Genomic DNA, 24447 nt, shown 5'->3' with positions numbered 1-24447 from the left:
AACATCTTAGAGTGGTTACGCAGATTCTTCGATAGAAGAAGTTTTATGCTAAGTTGAGCAAGTGTGAATTCTAGTTGAGAGAAGTTATGTTTCTGGGACATGTAGTTTCTATCGAGGGTATTCATATAGACCAGAAGAAGATAGAGGCTATTCTTGAGTGGAAACATCTTAAGAGTGTCTCGAAGATTTGGAGTTTTCTTGGACTAGCAGAGTATTATTGGAGATTTGTGGAGGGTTTTCGCTTATCGTAACTCCTTTGAATAAGATGTTGTGTAAGAATGCGTCTTTCATGTGGACTGATGATCAAGAATCGAGCTTTGAGAAGCTTAAGTTGGTTTTTACTCAAACACCTATTCTGATACAACCTGAATCTGGAAAAAAGTTTGTCGTGTATAGTGATGCATCTCACACTAGTTTAGGTTGTGTTTTGATAAAAGTGGGTAAAATGGTGGCTTACACTTTTAGATAACTCAAGCCGCATGAAGGCAACTATCCGACACATGATCTTCAGTTAGTTCGCTCTAAAAATCTAGAGGCATTATCTGTATGGTGAGAGCTGTATTATCTACACTAATCACAAAAGCCTCAAGTATCTCCTCACTCAGAAGCAGTTGAATATTAGACAACGTAGATGGTTGAATTGCTTAAGGATTACAACTGTACTATAGAGTATCATCCTGATAAAGTCAATGTGGTAGCTGATTCTCTCAGTTGAAGGTTGATGATCGAGTTGAGGGTGATGTTTATTTGCCTAAGTCTGTTTGAGGATGGTGAGGTATTGGCCGAGTTGCAAATTAAGCTGACTTAGGTTAATGAGATTAGAGATAAGCAGCTTCTGGATGAGTCTCTGGTTAGTCAGGATCAGCAGATCGAAGAGGGTAAGACTTCAAATTTTGGGTTTTAACAGTGAGGGTATTCTATGTTTCCAAGGTCGAGTTTGTATGTCGAATGATGTTGATTTGAGGCAGACTATTCTACGGAAAGCACGTAGTAACCCTTATGTTTTGCATCCCAATAGGAGTAAGATGTATTGTGATCTCCAAGAGTTGTATTGGTGGCCTAGATTGAAACGAAAGGTGACTAACTTCGTATCTCGGTGTCTGACGTGCCAACAGGTTAAAGCTAAGCACTAACTTCCCTCTGGTTTGTTACAACCCGTTAAGATTTTGTTGTGGAAATGAGAACGGGTAACCATGGACTTGGTTAGTGGGTTGCCCTTGACACCCACCAAGAAGGATTTTGTATAGGTCATTGTGGATCGATTGACCAAGTCTACTCACTTTCTTCTGGTTCTGACGACTACTCATTATAGAAGTTAGCTAAATTGTACATCTCTGAGATAGTTAGACTTTATAGGGTTCCTGTATCGATTATCTTAGATCAAGACCCTTATTTCACATCTCAATTTTGGAAGAAACTACATGAGGCTTTGGATACTCAGTTGGACTTTAGTACAACATTCCATCTGCAGACTGATGGGCAGTCCGAGAGGGTGATTCAGGTTTTGGAGGATATACTTCGAGGTTGCGTGATAGAGTTCCGTGGTAGTTGGGAAAAGTTTCTGCCTCTAGTCGAGTTCACTTGTAATAATAGCTATCAGGCCAATATTCAGATGGCACCTTATGAGGCTCTGTATAGTCATAAGTATCGCATTTCGCTGTATTGGGTTGAGTTGGGCGAGAGGAAAATAATGGGTCCAGAGTTGGTTAATGAGACTGAGGAAATAATTAGACTGATTTAAGATTGACTTAAGGCAACATCTGAAAGACATAAGTCCTATGCGAATCTTAAGAGAAAAGATATTGAGTTTGTTGTGGGAGATCAGGTTTTTCTTAAGGTATTTCCGTGGAAGAAAGTTATCAGATTTGGACGTAAGGACAAGTTGAGCTCTAGTCACTTCAATATATATATTTTTAATATAACAATATTTTCTTCAAATTTAGTAAAATATTTTTTTAGTATAAGGATTATTTCTCAAAAAAAAAATATTTTAACCCAGAAAAAGATTTCTCAAATCATATATATTAGATTATAAGTGGCCGGGTTCTTTAGTCAACACATGATAATTACACGTTCAAACTTGCAAGAAATAGAGTATGAGAAAAAATGATAGCAGAAGTGGATATTTTTTATCAAATTGCGACAACCACGATAAAAACAATGAACAACAATAAATATTTATACAATTTGATTTCTTTACTTTTTAGCTTGTAAAACCAGTTACAGAAAAAATTTTATTGTCAAAATATAGTGCACAATTCCTTGATCCCAGAGATTTAGTATAATCGATCATGAGATATTGTTTTCTAAGTGAATTGATTTTTATTGATTGACTAAAATCATTCCACGATATTAAGCACAACCTAAAGATTTGTTTCAATAAATTGTCAATATTCCAAATAAGGTAAATTATTGTTTTATCATAGTGGCGGTAGAAGTAGGCACTGCCGTTGACACATTGCAACAATTTTAAATATATCAACAATTTTTTTCTCACTATTATAAAAAATAATATTTTAATATATTTTAATTAATAAATAGAATAAATTCAAAAATAAAATTATACTTATAAAAGTTATAATTTGGTAGGATAAATTCGGTAACCATTTCATTTTCTTAGGTGTTAATATTTTTCATTCCAAGCTCAAAATGAAAGAAAAAAACACATATATAATATGTCATGTATAACTTTAAATTTTAAATTATCCAAGTCCAATTAAAAATTCAAAAAATATATTTTGATCAGCCAATAAACATTTAAAATTTATGTTGTTTAAATCGGATCAAATTTTTCAGTTGAACTAATTAGATCAGGAATTGATTGAGGTTCTGATCCGATTAGAGGGGTTAGATTGATTGGCTCACGAACTAATACGGACCGGTTAAATGGGGTTAAAAAAATCAGTTGACTTGAGGATTGAATCGATTGAATAGTTTTCTCTATTTTCTTAAATTTTTTTTATAATTTTTTAATAATTTATTTAATCAAATTAAATAAATTGATTAAAACAGTTAAATCGGAAAATGATAAATGTAATTGATTCAATTACTTAACCAATTCAGTAAATATTGCTTGAAAATCCAAGCAAACTGACAATATTATAATATAGCCGCAGTCAAAGATGTATTGCCTTGCATCTAAGCAGTGTGAGGGAAAAGAGAAGTAAGCGTATGAATTATTGGAGTAGCATACACTATACATCATATATATGCAATGTACTGAGTCAACTATCGTAAACGTACCAATACTTCATTCAGCATCAATAACTTTTCATTTTATTGTTTCTTTAGTATTACTTATTTTTTAAAAGCAAGCAAAAGATAAATTGAATGCTAGGTCAATTGAATTATATCAATAAAGAAGGGATTAGGACAATCCAAATCACCTTATTTTGTGTAATCTAATCACGAGTTGTATTTATTTCAAAAAAAAAAGACTAAACGCACAAACAAGCATTCAAGCTTAAAATGTACATCTGGTCCAATAGCTTCTGGAGAGTATTAGCGCCGAGTCTACTTGCTAAAGAGTAAGATTTGGATTAATAGAGCCAAGCAAAGCTTGTGTACATAATTTTAATTTAGACTCTTTATAATTTATAAAAGTTTAAATTAGTAACGGTAAAATTATATTTTAGCCCCTCAAAATGATAAAAATTTAATTTAACATTTTAAAAATTATAAAAATATAAATTATTAAAATGATAAAATTGTATTTTTACTATCGTAAAAAAATATAATATAATTCGGAGTTTCTGACCCCTAACAAAATTTTCAACCATTGCTTTGAACGCTATTTGACAAGTGGGTCACTTATATTTATAGAAGAGTAAACCCTAATATATGTTAAAAAACCAGTAATGAATGATTATCCATTCTTAGTCTTTGTTTATGTAAAATTAAAGGAAAGATGAAAATTAAATAATTAAAGGAGAAGATTGGTCGTAAAGCATGGTGGAAAAAGAGACTAAAGGAATCAAAAGCATGGAAATAAATCAAAGTGCAAAAAGCAGCATAATAGTAGGTAATGTATATCCATTTTCATTTTATTTAGGGTTTGTGAGTTTGGAGCGCCGAATTCTTTGCGCGATCCATGGCTGAGAGTCTCCCAAAAAATGCGCCATTTCATCCCTCACGAGTCACGCCTCCCTTTTTCATCGCCAAAACATGAATCCCAGTTTCCGCCAATTAGCACCTCCACAAAATCATCATTCTCTCTTTCCCATTGACCGAGGAGGTTTTTGTATAAAAGAATTAAGGCACAACTTTTTCCAATCCATTAATTTGCGCATTGGTCCTACTATTTTCCAATCTTGTCTTGCTTTTATTACAAAACTTTCATTTTCTCTTCTCGAGGAAAATAATAACAATGACCTTTTGGCTTCACAACAATCTATGTTATCAGTGTCTTATTAATTGGAAATATCAAGTAATTTAGCTCTACCTTGTCAAAATAGATAAATGTCCACAAATTTGCTAATGTAATGTTAATGTAATGATTAAGTTAATCCTAATTTTTTTATCAAATGATCTTACTTTGTATAATAATTGAATTAATATAATTAAAATTTATCCGAATTATGGATAATAATAGATATTGCATAAAAATAATTATTGGATTGGTATCTCAATAGGAGTTTCTAGTGTGGTTTGGTGTAGACTGCTGAGAATTAGTAAGAACCCCCCCCCCACCCAACAAAAAAAAAACACATGAAGCTGAAAGAAAATAGGGATTGGAGGAGTAGGGTAAAAGCAAGTAATAATATGGAAAAATAATGTGAAGAAAGGGTATGAACGGAAATGATTCCAAGTCGTCAACTCAATTCAATTGATGTTAAAGCAAAGCAACTAATCAGCAGCCATTATATCCTCAAGATCAAGGCGTTGACATGTACTATAACAGGATGTCTGAACTTCCTTATTTTTCTATTTCTTTAATCCTTGAAAAGGAAGATTTTAAACAACAATAAAGAATAGTGATTCTCGGCTTAAAAAGCCTGATTTTGCGCTTTTGAGATTTGGGCACCGATATTGTATAAGCATTGGCTCCTATAAACGGCCATGCAATTGTTGAATTATACCTAAGCAATAAAAAAGCAATCAAGTAAGCAAGATTCAATGGCAAAGGCAAACATTCTCCTGATTTTCTTGTGTTCACTGGTGTTGCTACTGCTTGGGGGTGTTAGAGTGGAAGGAAATCCGAATTACAGAGATGCACTTCAAAAATCCTTTCTCTTCTTCCAAGGCCAGAGATCAGGCAAGCTGCCTGCCAATCAGAAAGTTTCATGGAGGTCCAACTCTGGTCTTTCTGATGGCTCCCTTGACCATGTGCGTATTCTCACTTTCATTTTTGGCATCCGTATATAGTCTACAATGAAAATAACAAGTTTCATTTTGTGTCGAATTCAGGTAGATTTGACTGGTGGCTACTACGATGCTGGAGACAATGTGAAATTTAACTTCCCAATGGCATTCACCACCACAATGCTTTCATGGGGTACACTTGAATATGGAAAGAGAATGGGTCCCCAGTTACAAGAGGCAAGGGCAGCTATACGTTGGGCGACTGACTATCTCCTCAAATGTGCCAATTCCAAGCCCGGAAAGCTCTATGTAGGTGTGGGTGACCCCAATGTGGATCACAAGTGCTGGGAGCGGCCTGAGGACATGGACACTGTTCGAACTGTGTACTCTGTCTCATCAAGCAACCCTGGCTCTGATGTTGCTGGTGAAACGGCTGCGGCATTGGCAGCTGCCTCCTTAGTTTTCCGAAGGGTGGATCCAAAATACTCGAGGTTGTTGCTGCAAACAGCAAGGAAAGTTATGGCGTTTGCTATCCAATATCGTGGTGCTTACAGTGACTCACTTGGATCAGCAGTCTGCCCGTTTTACTGCTCATATTCTGGATATAAGGTAAGATGCGCTTTCTTTTGGCTGTGAACTGTTAGCACTGGATGGCATCCCAGTCCAACAATATACTTAAAATTTTCTACTAATGGTTGCAGGATGAGTTGCTCTGGGGTGCAGCATGGTTGTTTAGAGCAACGAATGATGCTTATTACTATAATTTCTTGAAAACATTGGGAGCTGATGATCAACCTGACATCTTCAGCTGGGATAACAAATATGCTGGTGCTCATGTTCTTCTATCCAGGGTATTTAACATTATATTTTTCAATCCAATTTCTCTACATTGTAGTGAAAATTTTTGTACTCCACAAATAGTGTTTAAAGGGTGACAGCATATCAAATGTCTTATTTAAGTAATTTTTTCTTTGCTTTAATTTTCTACAGATGGCATTGTTGGGCAAAGATAAAAATTTCGAGCAATTCAAACAAGAAGCTGAAAGCTTTATGTGTAGGATCTTACCCAATTCTCCTTATTCAACTACCCAATACACACAAGGTGATTTGAACAATTTTATGTATTACTCCTATATATAATTAAGAAATGCTTGCTGTGTGTTAGTTTTTGAATTGTATATAATTTTGAAAAACAGGTGGTCTTATGTACAAGTTACCTGAAAGCAACCTTCAATATGTAACATCCATATCATTTCTACTTACCACATATGGCAAGTACATGAAAGCTAAAAAGCAGACATTTAACTGTGGCAGCCTCTTCGTCACTCCAAATTCACTAATCGGACTTGCAAAAAGACAGGCAAGCGATGCTTTCAATTCTTTCTTAATGCCAAGAACAAAGAATTAATCAATTTTATGAGATTCTAAAGCTGAATACCATGGGAATTGCAGGTGGATTACATACTAGGAGAGAATCCAATAAAAATGTCGTACATGGTTGGGTTTGGTCGGAATTTCCCCAAGAGAATTCACCACAGGGGTTCTTCATTGCCGTCGTTGGCAAAACACCCTCAAAGCATTGGATGCGACGGTGGTTTCCAGCCATACTTCTACTCATCGAACCCCAATCCCAACGTTTTGGTTGGAGCTATTGTTGGAGGTCCAAATCAGAATGATGGATTCCCAGATGATCGATCTGATTATTCACATTCTGAGCCTTCTACTTACATCACTGCTGCCTTGGTTGGACCATTAGCATATTTTTCTCATTAAGATGTAAATTGTTTGTGGAATCAATCTAAATCTCTCAATTGATTGATTATAGTTGGGACAAATGTTTAAAGTTAAATATAACGCTCTGTTTATACTCATTACTGCTCTTTTTGATTAATTTTGTAACATTGAAGCTTGTACTCAAACTTGTACCCTTGAAACCTGAACTTAAAGCCTAAACTTTAAATCCCAAACCATTAACCCTGGTGTTTAGGGTTCATGGTTTGAGTTTAAGATTTGAGGTCTAGTATAAAATAATTAACAAAATTATGTGTCAATGATATGAAAAAATTACACAAAAATTACTAATTTTTTAAAAATTGATTAGACAAAAATAAAAAAAATTTAACTTATAATAAATAATAATAATTAAAATTTGTAAAAGAATAAAATATGTTTGTTTATAACTTAAAAAAATAATTATTTTAAGTAATTTAATGAAAGTTAAATTAAGTTGGAGAAGATATTTTATTTAGATGGGTGTAGAATAATATTTTATTATCTTTAAAATTTAATGATGTGGCACTATTTTATTGGTACCTAAAAACTATGCTTTTTAGAATTATCCAAATATAATTTATTTCCTAAAAATAAATGTAAAAATAAATATAAAAGAAAGTAAAAAATATTTGGTCATCCAACTTTACAAAAAAAAAAGCTCATTTTATCTTTTTATTTAATTTTTACTATCTTTTTTAACTCTTAAATTTGTGGTATTTATCAAATTATGGAGATAATGTGAAATTTATTACTATAAAAATTAATAATAAAAGGATAGAAAAAGGTGAATTGTACATTGTCCCCTTATTCCCATCATATTATCCAATCAGGCTATCATTTGTTTAGATGTAAGGGACCAGAAAAATATTTATGGGAATAAAAGAGGATAATTGCATCAAATGATCTTATGGTTCATGTAGTCATCAGTTTTTGTTTGAGCGAATCTCATTACATATCCAAATTACAGGTTGAATGATAACAGGGTAAAGTGGTCTTGTAAATGGATTGATTGTGACTTCATAAAAACTTAAAATTGAATCTCAGATATAGATATGATTCTGTGTTAGTTCAGTTAATATTATTGTTGTTGCGTAAAAGTCAAATATGAATTAGAAGGTGTTTAAGTATGTATTATTTGAAAATCGGGGGTCCTAATAAAAATTGTATAAAAAACATAAATATTATGTCTGATTTTGTCTCTATTGAATTGTCATTTTTCCTTTTTATGTTAAAAGAGCATTAATTTCAAAATTGCAAAGAAATCAAAAGAAAGAAAGAGTTTCGGGCTAACTTGAAAGTTAAAGAAGATTTACTTGAAATTAGCTTGTGATGTGTGATTCTGGGATTCTGGTGTTATGTATTTTGGAGTTGTAGTTTATGTTCAGATACCTGCTTGCTGTTGTGTATTTCATTTCATTTGATTAATAAAGTATTTCCGGCAAGATGGTCTAGCACTGCTAATGAGATGCAGGAAGAAGTAAACCCCAAGTAAAATAACAAAAGGCAAGGACCAGCATCATTTAAAAGGTCCTTGATATATATTTTTGGTTAGGAAAGAGGAATCAGGTCAGAAGATTAGGTTTCAAAAGTAAGAAAATCATCTTCTATGAGTGGGTGTAAGCTTTGGACTACAAATTATGTTGGAATCTAGGAAAATATCTTAGCTCCACAAAAGGGTGAATAAAAATGATACCACCTTTTTTTGTTGAAAAAATTCGATTTAAACTAGCGGGTAGAAAGCCAATATACTAACCCCAATTGGAAGACTAATGCTGGTGAAGTCTAGTATTGTGATCATCCCTTCCTATTACATGCATTGTAAGAAACTCGTGTCTAGCGTTTATAACTCCATTGATCACATTAATAGGAATTTCCTTTGGGATGGATCTAAAAACCATACCAAGCATCATCGTGTTAGCTGAAAGAGTACAAAATCCAAAAGAGATGAAGGCCTTAACATGAAACAAATGAAAATGTAAAATCAAGCTGAACTCTTAAAACTTTGTTGGAAACACATCCATACCCATGAAGTTTTATGAGCAAAACTTCTCAAAGCCAAACACTAGAATGGGTCAAATCCGCCCTTTAATTCATCTCACTTGCAAGCTCTTAGGAGCATCAAAACCATTTTTGTAAAAGGAATTAGATGGGTTTCTAAAGATGGATTTTGGATGAATTTTTGGATTGACAATTTTACTAGGCTTGGTCCTATTTGCTCTTTGATCCAAAGTCCTTTCAATAAGGGTAAGGATGCTCTTATAGTTAGTGATTTTTACGACTTGCCTTCCTCCATCTCTTTCCCCTTTCCTACTAATATTGCGTGTAATATCATGGCCACCCCATTTTCGGTTCTTGAGAATGGAACTAAATGTGTTGGAATTTTTACCTCCAATGGGACCTTTTCTCTTAGCTCTACCTATCACTTGGGGTTTGATCTTTTGCACCCATCCTTTGGCATTTCGAAGGATTGGAATAGATTTGGAAGCTTCACCTTACCCCAAAACTCTCTTCTTCTATTTTCCTTTGGGAAGTTGGAAAAATTCTTCGTACGAAGGCATTGCTTTGTTTAAGGTATGGAGATTGTTGGTTCTTGTCCTTTATGTAACATTGAATCAAAAACTCCAATATTTCCAAGGACTGCCCTACTGCTATCAGTTTATGGAGGAAACTTTCTATTCCCCATCCTTGTCTAGCTCCTTTCATAACGCTTATAAAATTTTCAATTCCCTATATGATTCTTTTCCAAGAATTCTATTCCTAAATCTGATAAGAAAAATCAATTTTGGTGGATTTATTAATTTTTGGAATGTTTGGAAGCCCATAGAAAACATATTAAGTTATTTTTAGAGTTTCGAGTTTAATCGGGTGTAAATACGAGTTGAGGGGCAAAATGATAATTTGATACCAAAAGTATTTTAGTTATTTGGAACCTAAATATAATTAAATATACTAGTATTTATGGGAGTGTGTGATGAGGAGGAATTTTTTGGATAATTATGAGCCCTTTTTACATTGAAAATCTTGTTATGGCCACATATTTTAGTAGTAGTAGTAATAGTAGTAATAATGAATTAGGACACAATTGGTATGTCAATAAGGTTAGTAAGCTTAGTTAGGGCTAGTTTAGCAATACTTTTGAGAAGTGTTGTGAAAAAGTGTTTTTGAGAAATGCTTTTAAAAATTTTGGTTTAAAATTTGAGTGTTTAGCATTGTTGTCAAAAAGTGTTTTTAGAAATAAAATATCCATTTTAGACATGTTATTATTAAGTAACAAATATGCATTTAAATAATATTTAAATTAGTTAATATTATTATATTTTAGTAAGAATATAAAAAATTTATTATAACTTGTTGTTAATATTTTAATATATAAAATATAAATTTTAAATATTTTTAAGCAATAAATATTAATTATTTATAAAATTTATTTAGAATATATAAACTATATTTTAAATATTTAAATATAACCATTAAATATTTGTAATTAGTATTTTAAAAAATATTTTTATTTTTAATTAATGATTTTAACACATTTGTAATGAAGACTAAGAAAAAAAAGGGAAAATACTATGTTATTGGAGGGGTGAAAAAGTAATTAAGTACCAGAAGTGCTTTTGGGAGAGAAAAAGCTAAAAATTTTAACTTCTCCTTTTTAGAAGTGTTTTTCAAAAGTACTTCTAAAAAGCAAAAAATTTCAGTCAACAGTAGCTTGTTTAACACAGTTTTTCTTCTAAGTGCTTCTGGAGCCAAAAGTGCTTTTTTAAGCACTACTAAACAGGCACTTAGTTGATGAAGACATTGTTTAGTGAGAATATAGCGAAACTTGCCTTATGGCATGGCACTAATGTGCATAGTGAAGGCCCTAAGTGAAATGGTGTTCGATTAGATGCACTTTAGTGCAACTTAGTATATTGGTGTTTGGTTGGAACCCAAGTGTCCAAAATGTATTTCATTGAGATTATTAAGGGTGAACTTTCTAAATTTTGATAATGAAAATGAAGTGTTGAGAAATATGTGTGTAAATCATGTAAATGTTTCTCTCCATATTCTGATGTTTATGTTCATTATAGTGACTCACTCAAGTGATTTGTGTTTTGGTTGATAGATAGCTTGTAACTTAATTTTAGTTCTTTATGATTATTCTTTATTTTGAATAAGGTAAGTTTCATGTTTTATTTTCATTAGTTCTTACTAAGATTTATACTTAACGCACCGTTGTTTCTTGCGCATAGGTTTATTTTGATCCAGAAGCTCGACTCACCTCAAGTACCTAGGCTCACACCATTGCGAGACTACGATAGTATAAAATGTTTGTATTTGTGCATTTGGTTCCTAGTGCCATGCACTATAGGGTCCTTAGTCTTAGCATAAATATGTTAGTTTCATATTCCTCTTGGTCTTGTATTAGAATGTGGCATTTAACTTTCTTTCTTTTTTGTGGTATGGTTGTTGGCTTGAGCCTTGAGTAACTATTACCTTAATTTGGGTAGCATGCATGCATATTTACTCCTTTTGATGTGAGAAACGTTTTGAATATTTATTAAACTTGTTTAGAATGAATTTATGAAGTCTTAGCATGTTTCAACATCATTTTGATGATTTCATGTTGTAATATATGGTTGAGCATGTTTTGGAAAAGTGATTTGAAGGGTGATTTGTAATGTTTTTGGGTTAAAAAGAGGGGTGACATCGCAACTTCGGCTTTGTAATGTCGTAACATTCTTCTGTGATGTCGCGACTACACTTTTGCCACGTCGCAACATCACCCAGCCAGCAAATGATGTCGCAATGTCAAATATTTCACGTCGCGGCCTTGCGCGCTCTCCTAGTATTTTGCCCCACTACACTATTTTGATTCGTTATGGCTTCTAATGGAATTTAAATGGTTTTTAAGTTTTAAATTTGAATTTATCTACTTTTTATGATTTTATAAAAAATGTTTTAAGTTTTAAATTCTTAATTCACAATTGGGCCTTTGAAGTATACATATTTTCCCACTTTGGTACTTAAATTTTTTTTTGTCTCAATTTGATGCCTAAAGTATCAACCATTTCCCAATTTGGTACCTAAAGTATTTATAGTCCATTTTTTTACAGAAGTTAAAAAAATATTATAACCAATCACAAAGTGTCACGTGACATATGTATGTAAAGAAAATAAATATTTTCTTTGATTAAATGCATATACACATTAAAAATATAAAGATGAAAATAAATATATAAAAATTAGAAAAAAATACATAAAATCTAGAAAATATTTAAATTATAAAATTAAAATTAAAAAAATAAGATAATTGAAAATAAATTGGTTGAAAGTAATAATATTATTACAAAAATGTAAAAACTTGTAAAAATTATAAAAAAATTAAATTTTTAAAAACAAAAGTTTAATTTTTTATATAAAATTCTAATATATATAATTCTAAAATTCTAAAAAGGCATTTAAATTCATTTTTTTTGCAATTACTTGAAATTTAATTTTTTTAATTTTTATACCATTTTTCAATTTTTATATATTATTTTGAATTTTTAAAATATATAATTATATGTTTTAGAATTTTATAAAAAAATATTTTTAAACTTTATTTTAATATATTATATATAATTTGTTTTATATTTTTAATCAATATAATACATAATATTAAAATAATAATAAAGGACACGTTGTGTAAACTAATAGTGCCACGTGGCTGATCAATGCCGATCAACAGTCGATCAAAGTAAAATAAATGTTTTGGTTTACCAGAGTTAACCAACCACGTAACATTATTAGAATACATTACATGTCTTTTTCTTTTTATATTTTTTAATATTATATATATTATGTTTACTAAAAATGTAACAAAAAATCATATATAGTATATAAAAATTTTAATAAAAAATTTAAAATATTTTTTTTATAAAATTTTAAAATATATAATTTTAAAATTTTAAAAAGGCAAAATAATATATAAAATTTGAAAAATATTATAAAATTAAAATTTTATGTTTGTAAAATTAAAATTAAAAAGGCAAAAATTTTCAATTATCGTATTTTTTAAAAATTTTATGTTTGTAAATTTTATAATTTATTTGTTCTTTTTCTAGATTATAAATATTTTCTGAAATTTTTATATATTTATTTCCATTTTATATTTTTTAATGTTTATATACATTTAATAAAATAATTTTTTCACATAAATACGCCAATGGCGTTTTGTGATTGGCTATAAGATTTTTTTTAATGTCTATCAAAAAATGGACTAAAAATATAATGGGCGCATACTATAGATACCAAATTAGAATAAAAAAAATTTAGGTACCAATGTAAAAAAATGAATATTCTTCAAGGGTAAAATCATGAATTAAGTTTATATATTATAAGGCTCTTAAGTTTGTAACGTGTTCATATTATAAAAGTTTGACATGTGGCAATGAATGAAAGTAAGTATTTCTGGAAGGAAAGTTGCAATATAACCTCCTTTGCATGTTTTATATAAATTTTAATGGTGTTGTTGCAAATCATATTTTTTATTTATAATAAGTCATTTCAATTTATTTATATATAATAATTCAACTTGCAATTTCACATAATAAGTCACTATAAATTTTAAATTATTTTAAAATCTTTTTAAGTTTATCATTAATTTTACAAATTAAATACAATATTAAAATTAAAATTAATATTTAAAGATATAATTAATGTTACAATAAATTATTTAATAGTCACAATATTTTAAATTTAATTAATATTCTACATTCACTAATTAATAATTAAAATTAAGTTAAAAACTATATATAAAAATAATATTTTAATAACATCTACTATTATAATATTTCTATTTTAAAAATAGTTTCAAAATATTGTGTATTTAAAGTCAATATTAAGTCTTAACTTGATTGACATGGGCATTATTATTAATTTAAGAGGATGTGGGTTCGAGTGCATTAAAGCATATTATTTTTTTATTTATGTGTTGGAGAGTAGAGGTGTTCATGAGTCGGGCCTAAGCATGATATTAATATATTTTATATTTGTTCAAGCTCGGCCCGACCCGAAACATGGGCTTAAATTTTTCTCCAAACTCGCTTATATTTGCAAAAGACTAACCCAAACTCATTTTAGGCCCAGCACATTTTTTTTAATTTTTTTTTTAAAAATATTTATATTATATTATTTTAATATTTAACAATTTTATATTATTTTATTTATTAATTTTTTATATAGTTATCTTAACATTATTTTAATGTTTACATTATAGTATTATATATTTAGTATATGTTTATTTTTTAATATGTTCTAAATTACATAATATATTAAAATAACATAATATAAAATATTATAAACTTAAAAACAGTCAAGTCAAAAATAGTCAAGTCAGACTTGGGCCTTAAATGTTCAAGCTCGAGTTTGTCTCATATTTTAAACGAGCCTAATTTTTTTATCAAAACCTATTTTTTGGGCCTAATATTTTTACTCAAACCCTCTCAAATTTCAGTTGGGTCTGGGTGGGTAGCCTGGTCCATGAATAAGTCTATGAGTAGTTCTAGATATAATGTTAAAAATAATAAATACGATAAGAACCTATAATGAGATTATTAAAAAAAGTGAATATAATATTAATTATCATGTTTTTTTTAAAAATAAACTTATATATTATTATGCTTTAATTTCGTGATCATATTATTAACAAAATAATATAAAATTTAAGAAAAATTTTAAGAGATAATTAATATTGAAGAAAATTAAAAATAATTAAAAACATTTTTTAAATAATTAAAATATGAAAACATATTTAGTACCCTATTTTTTTATGAAGTTGAAAAAATATGTTTGTTTTTAAATATGTTTGAAACGGAGTAAATATAATAATTAGATTTAAAATTAAAAACATTTGTTTTAATTTTTTAATTTTATAAAACATAAGATAATTATTTTATTATTTTATATATTTTCAATTTTCAAAATTTTTGTTTGCATAGTATATAATTTAGGGAGGGGAAAGGGGAGGGATGTGGGTGTCAGAAGGAAGAGGCGATAGATTTTTCTAAGTTGGTCTAGATTTGTCCACAGAGAGAGAGAGAGAGAGAAGGGAGAGAGAGAGAGAGAGATAATGCTAATAATGGGCAGCACTTCTTTTTCTCCCTCCCTTTCTTTGTCTCCCTCCCTTTCCCCTCATTCTAGTAAGTTCCCTAACCCCAACCCTAATCTATTCTTCCGTTCTCACTCATCTTTCACTCCCCTCACTCTCCGTTCTAATCAAACGCGTTACCGTTTAAAGAAGCTCCCCTCCTCAAATGCCCCCAATTTCCTCGTAATTTTCCCTGCTCACTTCTACGCTTTCACTTATTACTTCCTATTTGAATCTGTGTTTGGATTTTGTTGCTTTTTTTTTAAAAAATCGTGGATGATGGCAGGTTGCCGCTTCGGGGAAGGCAGAGCCGTTGAAGGTAATCATATCTGGGGCTCCGGCTTCTGGTAAAGGTACACAATGTGAGCTCATCACCCAAAAAGTAAGATCTCTTTATATGTTTGCATTGATTTTTCTTATTTTCAACTGAAGTTAATTTTTTTTAATAAAGGAAGGATAAAATGATAATATTTGTTTATTCAGTATGGTTTGGTGCATATTGCTGCTGGAGATTTACTGAGAGCAGAAGTTGCCGCCGCTAGTGAAAACGGGAAGCTAGCAAAGGAATACATGGAGAAAGGAGAATTAGTCCCTAATGAAATAGTTGTTATGGTAGGGTAGATATTGTTCACTTCATATAGAATGCTTTTCCTATTCATGAATCCTATAGTTTTGGCATTAGATGGTCAAGGAGCGTCTGCTGCAACCTGATTCTCAACAAAGGGGTTGGCTTTTAGATGGCTATCCTAGGAGCTCATCCCAGGCAGCTGCTCTTGAGGATTATGGGATCCGTCCTGATCTTTTCATTTTGTTGGATGTAAGAATGTTTTATTGCTCTTTTAATTCATCAACAACATACTGCATCCTGTTATTCCCTCATTTGTAAATTAGTATAAAACAGTAAGTGTATTCTAATGTAACATGTGCAACTTGTTTCCAGGTTTCTGAAGACATTCTTGTTGAGAGAGTGGTTGGACGAAGGCTAGACCCTCTTACGGGGAAGATATACCACTTGAAATATTCACCCCCGGAGAACGATGAAATTGCATCCAGGCTTACGCAACGATTTGATGATACTGAAGAAAAGGCATGTCTGATATTCCTTGTTTGATTGTTATTGAGCGGGAATTATGTGTGCTTTTAATTTTTGGGGATTCTTCTTCATTTGTAGTTGTGCCTTCTTGTTAAATTGACAAATTGCATTCTCTTATTTGAAATTTGTAGGTGAAGTTGCGGCTACGCACACATCATCAAAATGTGGATGCTGTGCTCTCTGTATATAAAGATATCACAGTCAAGGCATGTTAACTTCTTTCTCTATGTCATTAATTGATTTAATTCTTGCATAGGATCATGCAAATAAAGATGAGAAAATGAAAAAGCTGAATTATATATGCAGTTTGGTTTGGTTTTATAATTAATAGAGATTCAAATTTTGGTCTTCCTAAATTAATAGCCTAACACTTTTTTGATCAGGGTTTTCTTATGAACCCTTGAATAAGAAAATTTGTTGAATTCATTCATTTTAATGCGACATAAATCAGAGGTGGTCTTTGATGCCTTTGCAGTGAAAACTTTTCAACTCCACGAGTGAGTTTAGATGTTTCCACTTACCCCACTTCTGCTCTAATTATTATTTTCTTTAAAAGTATTGCACCCTGAGGAGTATGTGTCACCCTAGGAACATTGCTTGTGGAGCCTAGAATTTTACTGGTGGTGAATGGAATGCTTTCTCATAATTTAAGTTTTGGCTAACTTGATGATGTGTAATATAAAAGGATTTTTCTGGTTAAAATGGGAAAATAAGAGTATTGGCTTGTGACATAAAATGGCTAGTTCCAAGTAAATTCTATCAATGAGCTCGAACATTTTACTCTAGTCATTAGTTCCTAACTACAATTTTGTTCTATTTGTATCTTTCAAGCGATTTTACTTCGGTCCTTTTGTCACATTTTTCATTAACTGAGAAAAATATCCATGGGAGTGTCGAGGGAATGTCCTCATGATATGCCAGTTAGGGACTGGACAATGTAAAGGTTAGGAACTAAAGTAGATCCAAATTAAAAGGGTAGGGACCATGGATAAAATTTACCAGTCAATTTTCAATTGAAATGTTGGAAGTTGGAGGCGAAAATTTTAATTTTCTAATTACAAAAAGTAAAAGAAGGAAAAGCATCTTGTTGTAAAATTAAGTGTTGAGAGTAATTTTTAAAATTAAATTATACTTAATTTTCAAATCCTTTCAAAAAAAAAAGCATTGTCATTTATCTCAAGTGTCAAGTGAACTCTTTTGTCCAAGACCATAAGGTACAGAAATCTTTTCTTTTTAGACTCATCAAACCAATAATGGCTACTTCTTTCCTTGAAATATTTCACTTTTTGCTATGATTTTCATTCAATTTTTTCTGCCTTCTATTTATTCTTTTCAATTCAGTTCCTATATTCTCGCCTTATATGAGGCTAGAATTTCTTTACAATTTTACTAGATTTAACTGAAGATCCAAACAAATCCAGCCATATTGGTTGAACTCTTGTTTCTAGATCTTTGGTTATTTATTTTGTTGAAAACCATTTGATAAGATCAAATTAGACTATTAAAGGCTAGCTTTCAATTTTCAAGTCATCTAATTATTGGAATAATGTGAACAAAGGGCAGGATAGGAAAAAAAGGAATATTGTGGCACCAGAGATGGTAGGCTACCGAGAATACTAGTGTGGTGTTATGGTCACTGGTTATGGATTGAGTCACTGTGTGATTTTTATAAGCAAGTTTGCTTTGATTGAGGAAGATTTTCCCTTTTCTTGATTCCTACCATGTAAATAAGCTATGATCAATTATGAACTTGTCAAAGGGAGTTCCTGACCTTAAGACTTGTTAGGAAGAGAGTCTTAAAACCTCTATAAATTGGAATGATTTATATCTTATTTTATTACTAAGAATTGACCCTTAAATGGAGGTTACATTAGGAAACTAAAATTCAGGACTTTTAATTGCAATAAAATACTTGCTAAATTAATATATTTTAGGTTATTTTATTTTTTAAAATTATTTTAATTCAGTATAAATCCAATCCAAATAATAAAATAATTCAATATATAAATTATGTATAATATTAATGTATTATATATTACTTGAAAATATTAGTATTTAAGTGCACATAAAACGAGTCCTTGGACCTGTATCCTTTTCTTATATTCTTTTGTGCCGTATCCTCGAGTCTTGAGTTTAACTCGATTGATGAGTCAAAGACCTAGACACATACCTAATACCTGTACTTCAATTCGAATATGGTTTGCTGCCATTCGGGACTTGGCTTTTCCAACTCTTTCTTCATTAATTCTTTGAATTTCTTGTAACAAAGCCATCAATTCCTTTTTTACGATGGGAATGGGATCACCTAATGTTTGGCTTTGATACCAAGTTGTTGTGGTCGTAGGTTATAGATTGAGTTATCAGCAGTTCATGGGAAAGCTTACTTTAGTTGAGGAAGCCTTTCCCTTATTGTGGTTCCTACCACATGAATAACTTATAATTAATATATGGAACGGGCCAAAGGGAGCTCCTAACCTTAGAACCTGTTGAAGAGATCTCCTAACTTTAGACTTGTTAAAAGAAAGAGTCTTGACCTTTGTAAATTGGAATAATTTGTCTTATTTTATTACTAAAAATTGTCCTCTTAAATAGAGGTTACATGAGGTTTTATTCTTGTTGAGTAAGAAACTAAAAAACTATAATCAGAGGACTTTTAATTATAATAAAATACTTGTTAAAAAATCGTTCTAATTAAGAATACTACTAAAAGAAATTTACTTGTCCTTCTATTTTTGGCGCTTTTGACTTCTTGTCTTGCCCACAAAGGCAACCATAACACGTGGGTAGTGAAAGTTGATGTCTGATGTCAACGACTAATGTGAGACTTCGGAACAGATTGCTAGGAAATGTTTCATGAAGTACTATTTTTTACAATGGCAAAGAGTCAACATCTGAAATGCCCTTTCCAGATGAACCAAGTAGAGTCTAAACTGTCTAAGCATGAGGATGTGCATAAGTCATGATTCCTTTTTCTAGGATCCCAGTTCTATGTCAGCATCATTAGCTTCAAATTTAAACTTCTTGTTCTTTCTGCAGTAATGTGCTTAAACCCTGGATTATTGTTCTGATTGCTTATGTTATTGATGCTTGAAAATGTCAACTGGTATCAACTTAAAATTTCGTGTTTGATGTGTTAATTGACTTCAAGATTAATATTGCTGGTAACTATTTCTGAGAATTAAAATTGAAAGACACGAGGATTAGTGGGGGTATTATCATGTTATTATGAAATATACAGACTGCCGTATTGTTTGAGACCATTCCAAAGATGAAGCTATCGTCTGCTAAATTCAAAATTTGGCAGAAAATCTGGTTACTGGGTTCTATTGAGTTCAATCATCTTGGATTATATATTAAATGAAGGAATATAATGTTTGTTTCTTCAGGTTAATGGAAATGAGGCCAAGGAACATGTGTTTGCACAAATTGATGCTGCTCTTACACATGTAGGTGAGCAAAGGAAGGTGAATTCTGGATCTCTGGCCGCATAAATGAAAATTAGAAATCTTGGCGATTTCCATCAACAAATATATCCTTATTGGCATTGGATGGTTGGACTTGTGTAACAGAGTTAAGTAGTTCAATTCCCTTTTTTTCTTCTTTTGGTTTTTTCTGAGGGGGTGGGGAGTAAGAGTTTCAAGGTCAATTCCGAGTTTATAATCATCAATTCTTTGTACTTTTTTAAGGAAAATTATCTCATTGTGACCCTCCAAAAAATAAATAAATTTAAATAAAAACTGTATGTGTAAGATTTGGTATGCTTTCTTCTTTTTGTTTACCTTGCGCAGGCTCTTTTCATTTCAGCCTCTGGACTTGTACTTTTTCCAACAGGGTCTTACCACCTTATTTCCTACACACGAATTGCTTCTTTTCTAACCTTTTTTTTTTTTTCTAGTGATGGTCAAGAAATTCTGCATTTAAACTATTAATTTCATTTTTCAAGATAAATGCAATTTTAGTGTTATTAAGTGATGCCAATTCGGTTGACATTTTTCAAGGAATTTGTGTCTTAGTCTACTGCATGATATCTCAATAGAAAATTAACTACATTAAAAAATGCTTAATAGTTAAAAAGGCCCTTTAAAAAAATTCAATTAAAATAAAAATAAAAATAATTAGAACAAAAGATATAATTGAGTGACTACACTGGTTTATTTTTTTGACAACCTTAACCCTAACCTAAACCTTTATCTCAAACACAAGAGTAGATCAACCCAAAACCCTTACAACACGAAAAAAATAAAAAGATGAATATCCCCTAAATGAACCTAAAAAATCTGAATAACCCTATCAAAATTCAAAAATTTCCCAAAACCAACCTAATCCTTTTATGACACATTTTAATTTGATCTTTAAACTTTAAAATATTTTAATTACGTTCTTAAATTTTAGAGATCATATCAATCAAGTTTTTTTGTAATTAAAATTGTTAATATCACCATACATCAAATCTTAGGTGGAATAATTTATAATTAAAAAATTAAACCATAAATTAAAATAAAGAAAAACAAGCTGAATTGAAAAAAAGGTAAAACGACAAATCTCCTTGTAATTTTGATATCGCTGGTTCTTTAATTTTAGGCTTTTTTTCTTATTTATAGTTTATAGTTTTAATTTGGTTTTGATTTTTCATGTTTTTACTATAGTTTATGTGGTAGAGTCTTCTTTTTTACTTTTAACCCTTTTTTAACTCTAAGGCTTACTTTTTTATTTTTATTTTTAAATTATTCCGTATAAGACTAATATGTCAACAGTAAAATTAACAATTTTAGTAATGAAATAACTTGATTAATATAATCTCCAAAGATTAGGATGTGATTAGAATGCTTCAAAATTTAAGGATCAATTTAAAATGTGAGAAATAGTTTAGAAACCTTTGGTGCAATTTACTCTAGAATTCATTTATTTCAGAATTGAAATAAATCAAAATGGCGAAACAACTAAATAAAATGGCAAATGAAATGGATATTACGGGGGAAATAGGTTGAAATATTTTAATTAGATGGAAACTCGAGTGGAAATAAAAAATAAAAAAAAAAAGAGGAAGAAAAGAAGCCACATGACCCCCACGATTTAATAGGGTAATGGTTAAGATATTAAATGTGGATAATAGTTGGGATTGGATGACTAATGGTGTAATTTACCCGATATAATAATGAGATATGGGATAGCATAGTATAGTTACATGTTTTTTCTTTTAACTCTAATTTCATTATTATCATATCTATTTTTTTTATATAAGGCTTAGAATTATCCATAATCTTTTCCCAACCCTTAAATAGGAGGATAATGTGTTTTAGCACACTCAAATTCACATCCTCCAGCATTGGCAACAATACTGATACCAATTAAGTTAAGATTTAATTGGCTAGTTACTTGCATGTTAAATTATGTTATATAATATGGTATTGCATAATATAATAATATAAATATATATATGGAACCATTAATATATTGTACATTTTATGTATAATATATTCTAATACGATAGGCTTAATGGTACATAAAGTATATCATTTTTTTAAGTTAGTAACTAAACTTTTTTTTGTCATAAATAGTACCTAAACTATACTCCGTTTGTCAAATTACCTCAGCCATTAAAAAAATCTCTCAACTAATCCTTTTATGATATGTGGCAATTTTCAACTAAAATTTTTAAAAAAAACTAAATTTTATTTTCTTAAAAAAAATTTATAAAAATATTCATCTTTTTTGTTATTCACCCAAGAACTCGTTGAAAATCTTATCTAAACTCAATTTTTGGCTACAAAACGTAGATTCCAGCGAACTTCTTTTTTGTTTTTAAATTTCGATTTTGATTCTTTTCTCACCCAAATTCAAAAATCATTTGTTGTTTTTCTTAAAAATAAATTTCTTCATTCTTTTCTATATAGTTTGAATAAAATAGCTAATGTTGAGTGGATCTCTATAATGAAAGAAACTCAAGTAAAGCATGAAATCCAAATGCCGGGGAGAAGCTAAGTAGAAATAAATGGTAAGAAAACTTGCAAAAAAAATAAAAAATAAAAAAATCAAACAATTAAAAGGAGAAGAAAGAATTGTGGGGAGAGAGAGTAAAAAATGTTTAATTTAATTTTAATTAAAAAGTAACATATATATGGTTAAGAAGTTTTTGTTAATGACTAAGATAATTTAGGTAACGATATATAGTTTAAGTATAATTTAAATATTATTTTATAATTTAAGCTAATATAATATATTAAAACTTTTACCTAAATTCAATTAAATATAAACTATATTAATCATGTTCATAATGTTGATATGCATATAATATTTTATGAAGTTGATATACGCATCGTTAATCATAAATAATACATATAGCATAATGGTCATTAGTTGTATACTATAATGAGATCAATAATGTAGTAAAAAGAGTTATAGAAGATGGTAGATTATAATATATATATATATTATTTTCATGATGTGAAAATAGAACATCTGTAATGATAATATATCGCAAAAAAAAAGAGATAAAAATAAAGAACACACATATTTTTACGTGAAAATCCTTTCGGGAAAAAAACTACGGGCAGAGGAGAATTTCGAGTATATCTATTTATAAGTTGAAAAAAACCTAATTCTAATCAAAGTCAAATATATTATGTTAATAAATGCTAAATATATTATACTCATAAATACTAAATCTTCTAGAAAGAAGATATATTTTGTTTAACTTGACTTGCAAGCAATCTCTTAGAATTGTGGTCATACAACTCTAACACATGATATAATAATACATATTATAATATCAATAATTGTATATCATTCAATATATATTCCAACACGTGTACAACTAGTAATACAAAAAATTATTATTATAGATTTAATATATTAATATATCACATTTAAATAATATTTCTACTATAATAAAATATCAATAAAAAATTTGTTTTTTTATTAGGCAGATTTGACCATATTAACATGTAAAAGTTATTTATTATATTCAAAATAAAAATATTTATAGCTTGTAAAACTTAAAAATAACTTGAACATGTTTATTATATTCAGATTTGAACATGTTTTTCGTTCAAATGACAAAACTTTTGGTTAAGGCATTCCTCAAGCCTCGACCGAGCTTCAAGGCCAAACCTTATTCATAGCATTTCAACAGGATGTATGATCATGATTTGGTCAACAACCACGATGTTTCCCTACATTTTGGACTTTGTTTGATGATATTTCACTATAAAAAAAACACCACTTGTGATAAAACATGATATATTCATTCATTTATTAATCAATTCCATCACTTCCTCACCTTTCAAAGATGAAAAATTTGATTGTAATAATATTTGCGTTCCTTGTGTGTCAAGCTAACGCTTTCCGCCCAATCCTTCTTCTAGGCAACCAGAATCTGATAGAGAGAACTTGCAAGCAAACACCCTTCTATGATCTTTGCATTTGGTCCCTCAAATCAAACCCCGAAAGCCGTGACGCCAGCGTGAAGAAGCTAGCTCAGATCATGGTGGATTCACTCAAAACTAAAGCAACCGAGACGCTTGATCTAATCGACGAGCTACTACAGGATGGACTTGCCCTTGACCCTGAAATGCAGAAGGCCTTAACATCTTGCGCTGAACGCTATAACGTGATTATAAGGGGAGATGTACCTGAGATCAACGAAGCTCTCAAGACGGGTGACTACAAGTTTGCAGCGAAAGGCGCCAATGATGCAGCCATAGAGGCCAATTCTTGTGAAATAGAGTTCCCTACTAAATCACCGCTGACTGATATGAACAAAGTGGTGCATGATGTATCCGTCGTTGCGGCTTCCATTGTCAAGATAATACAAACTAAGTTTTCCTTTTGATGTGATCAAGATGATTCCCATCTTGTTCTTTTATCCTTATCGATGAAATAAATTTTATTTATTTTATTAGTACGCAATTTTCTTCCACTTCTGATTTTAGTTGACTTTCATTGCTCTCGGTAATCAGTTTCCCATGATTTAAATTACGGTAACAAATAACTATAGTGATGTTAGTGACAGATCTAAAATTGTGCAGAGATTGTGCATCAAAGTGGTTTATGTCTCATCATTTGATTTTAATAATCTGACAGCCAAAATGCTATCAAGTGGATTAAAGCTTGTGGAAATGTTCCTGGAGCTACACTTATTTGTGTGCTTCCATATCTAGTTAATACCTGC

General features: G+C 30.4%; 3 protein-coding genes across 3 annotated transcripts; all 3 read left to right on the top strand.

Annotated features, from left to right (window-relative positions):
* Positions 1-4874: 4874 nt before the first annotated feature.
* Positions 4875-7172, top strand: LOC107904873 (endoglucanase 9). Its single transcript, XM_016831381.2, has 6 exons — positions 4875-5325; positions 5407-5910; positions 6003-6152; positions 6292-6403; positions 6498-6661; positions 6754-7172. The coding sequence occupies exons 1-6, from the start codon at positions 5116-5118 to the stop codon at positions 7072-7074; spliced, it is 1461 nt and encodes a 486-aa protein (XP_016686870.1). The 5' UTR covers positions 4875-5115; the 3' UTR covers positions 7075-7172.
* A 7857-nt stretch (positions 7173-15029) lies between these two features.
* LOC107904874 (adenylate kinase, chloroplastic) lies at positions 15030-20035 on the top strand. Its single transcript, XM_016831382.2, has 7 exons — positions 15030-15367; positions 15471-15566; positions 15668-15796; positions 15867-16001; positions 16125-16271; positions 16409-16483; positions 19664-20035. Exons 1-7 carry the CDS (start codon positions 15167-15169, stop codon positions 19766-19768), a joined length of 888 nt encoding a protein of 295 aa, XP_016686871.1. The 5' UTR covers positions 15030-15166; the 3' UTR covers positions 19769-20035.
* Positions 20036-23519: 3484 nt separating this feature from the next.
* Positions 23520-24180, top strand: LOC107903109 (cell wall / vacuolar inhibitor of fructosidase 1). Its single transcript, XM_016829157.2, has one exon. It carries the CDS (start codon positions 23566-23568, stop codon positions 24106-24108), a length of 543 nt encoding a protein of 180 aa, XP_016684646.1. The 5' UTR covers positions 23520-23565; the 3' UTR covers positions 24109-24180.
* Positions 24181-24447: the final 267 nt, after the last annotated feature.

Source organism: Gossypium hirsutum, chromosome D05, assembly GCF_007990345.1.
Source record: "Gossypium hirsutum isolate 1008001.06 chromosome D05, Gossypium_hirsutum_v2.1, whole genome shotgun sequence".
Lineage (NCBI taxonomy): Eukaryota > Viridiplantae > Streptophyta > Magnoliopsida > Malvales > Malvaceae > Gossypium > Gossypium hirsutum.
Note: the sequence above shows the minus strand (reverse complement) of the source record. Positions and strands in the feature narration are given on the sequence as shown.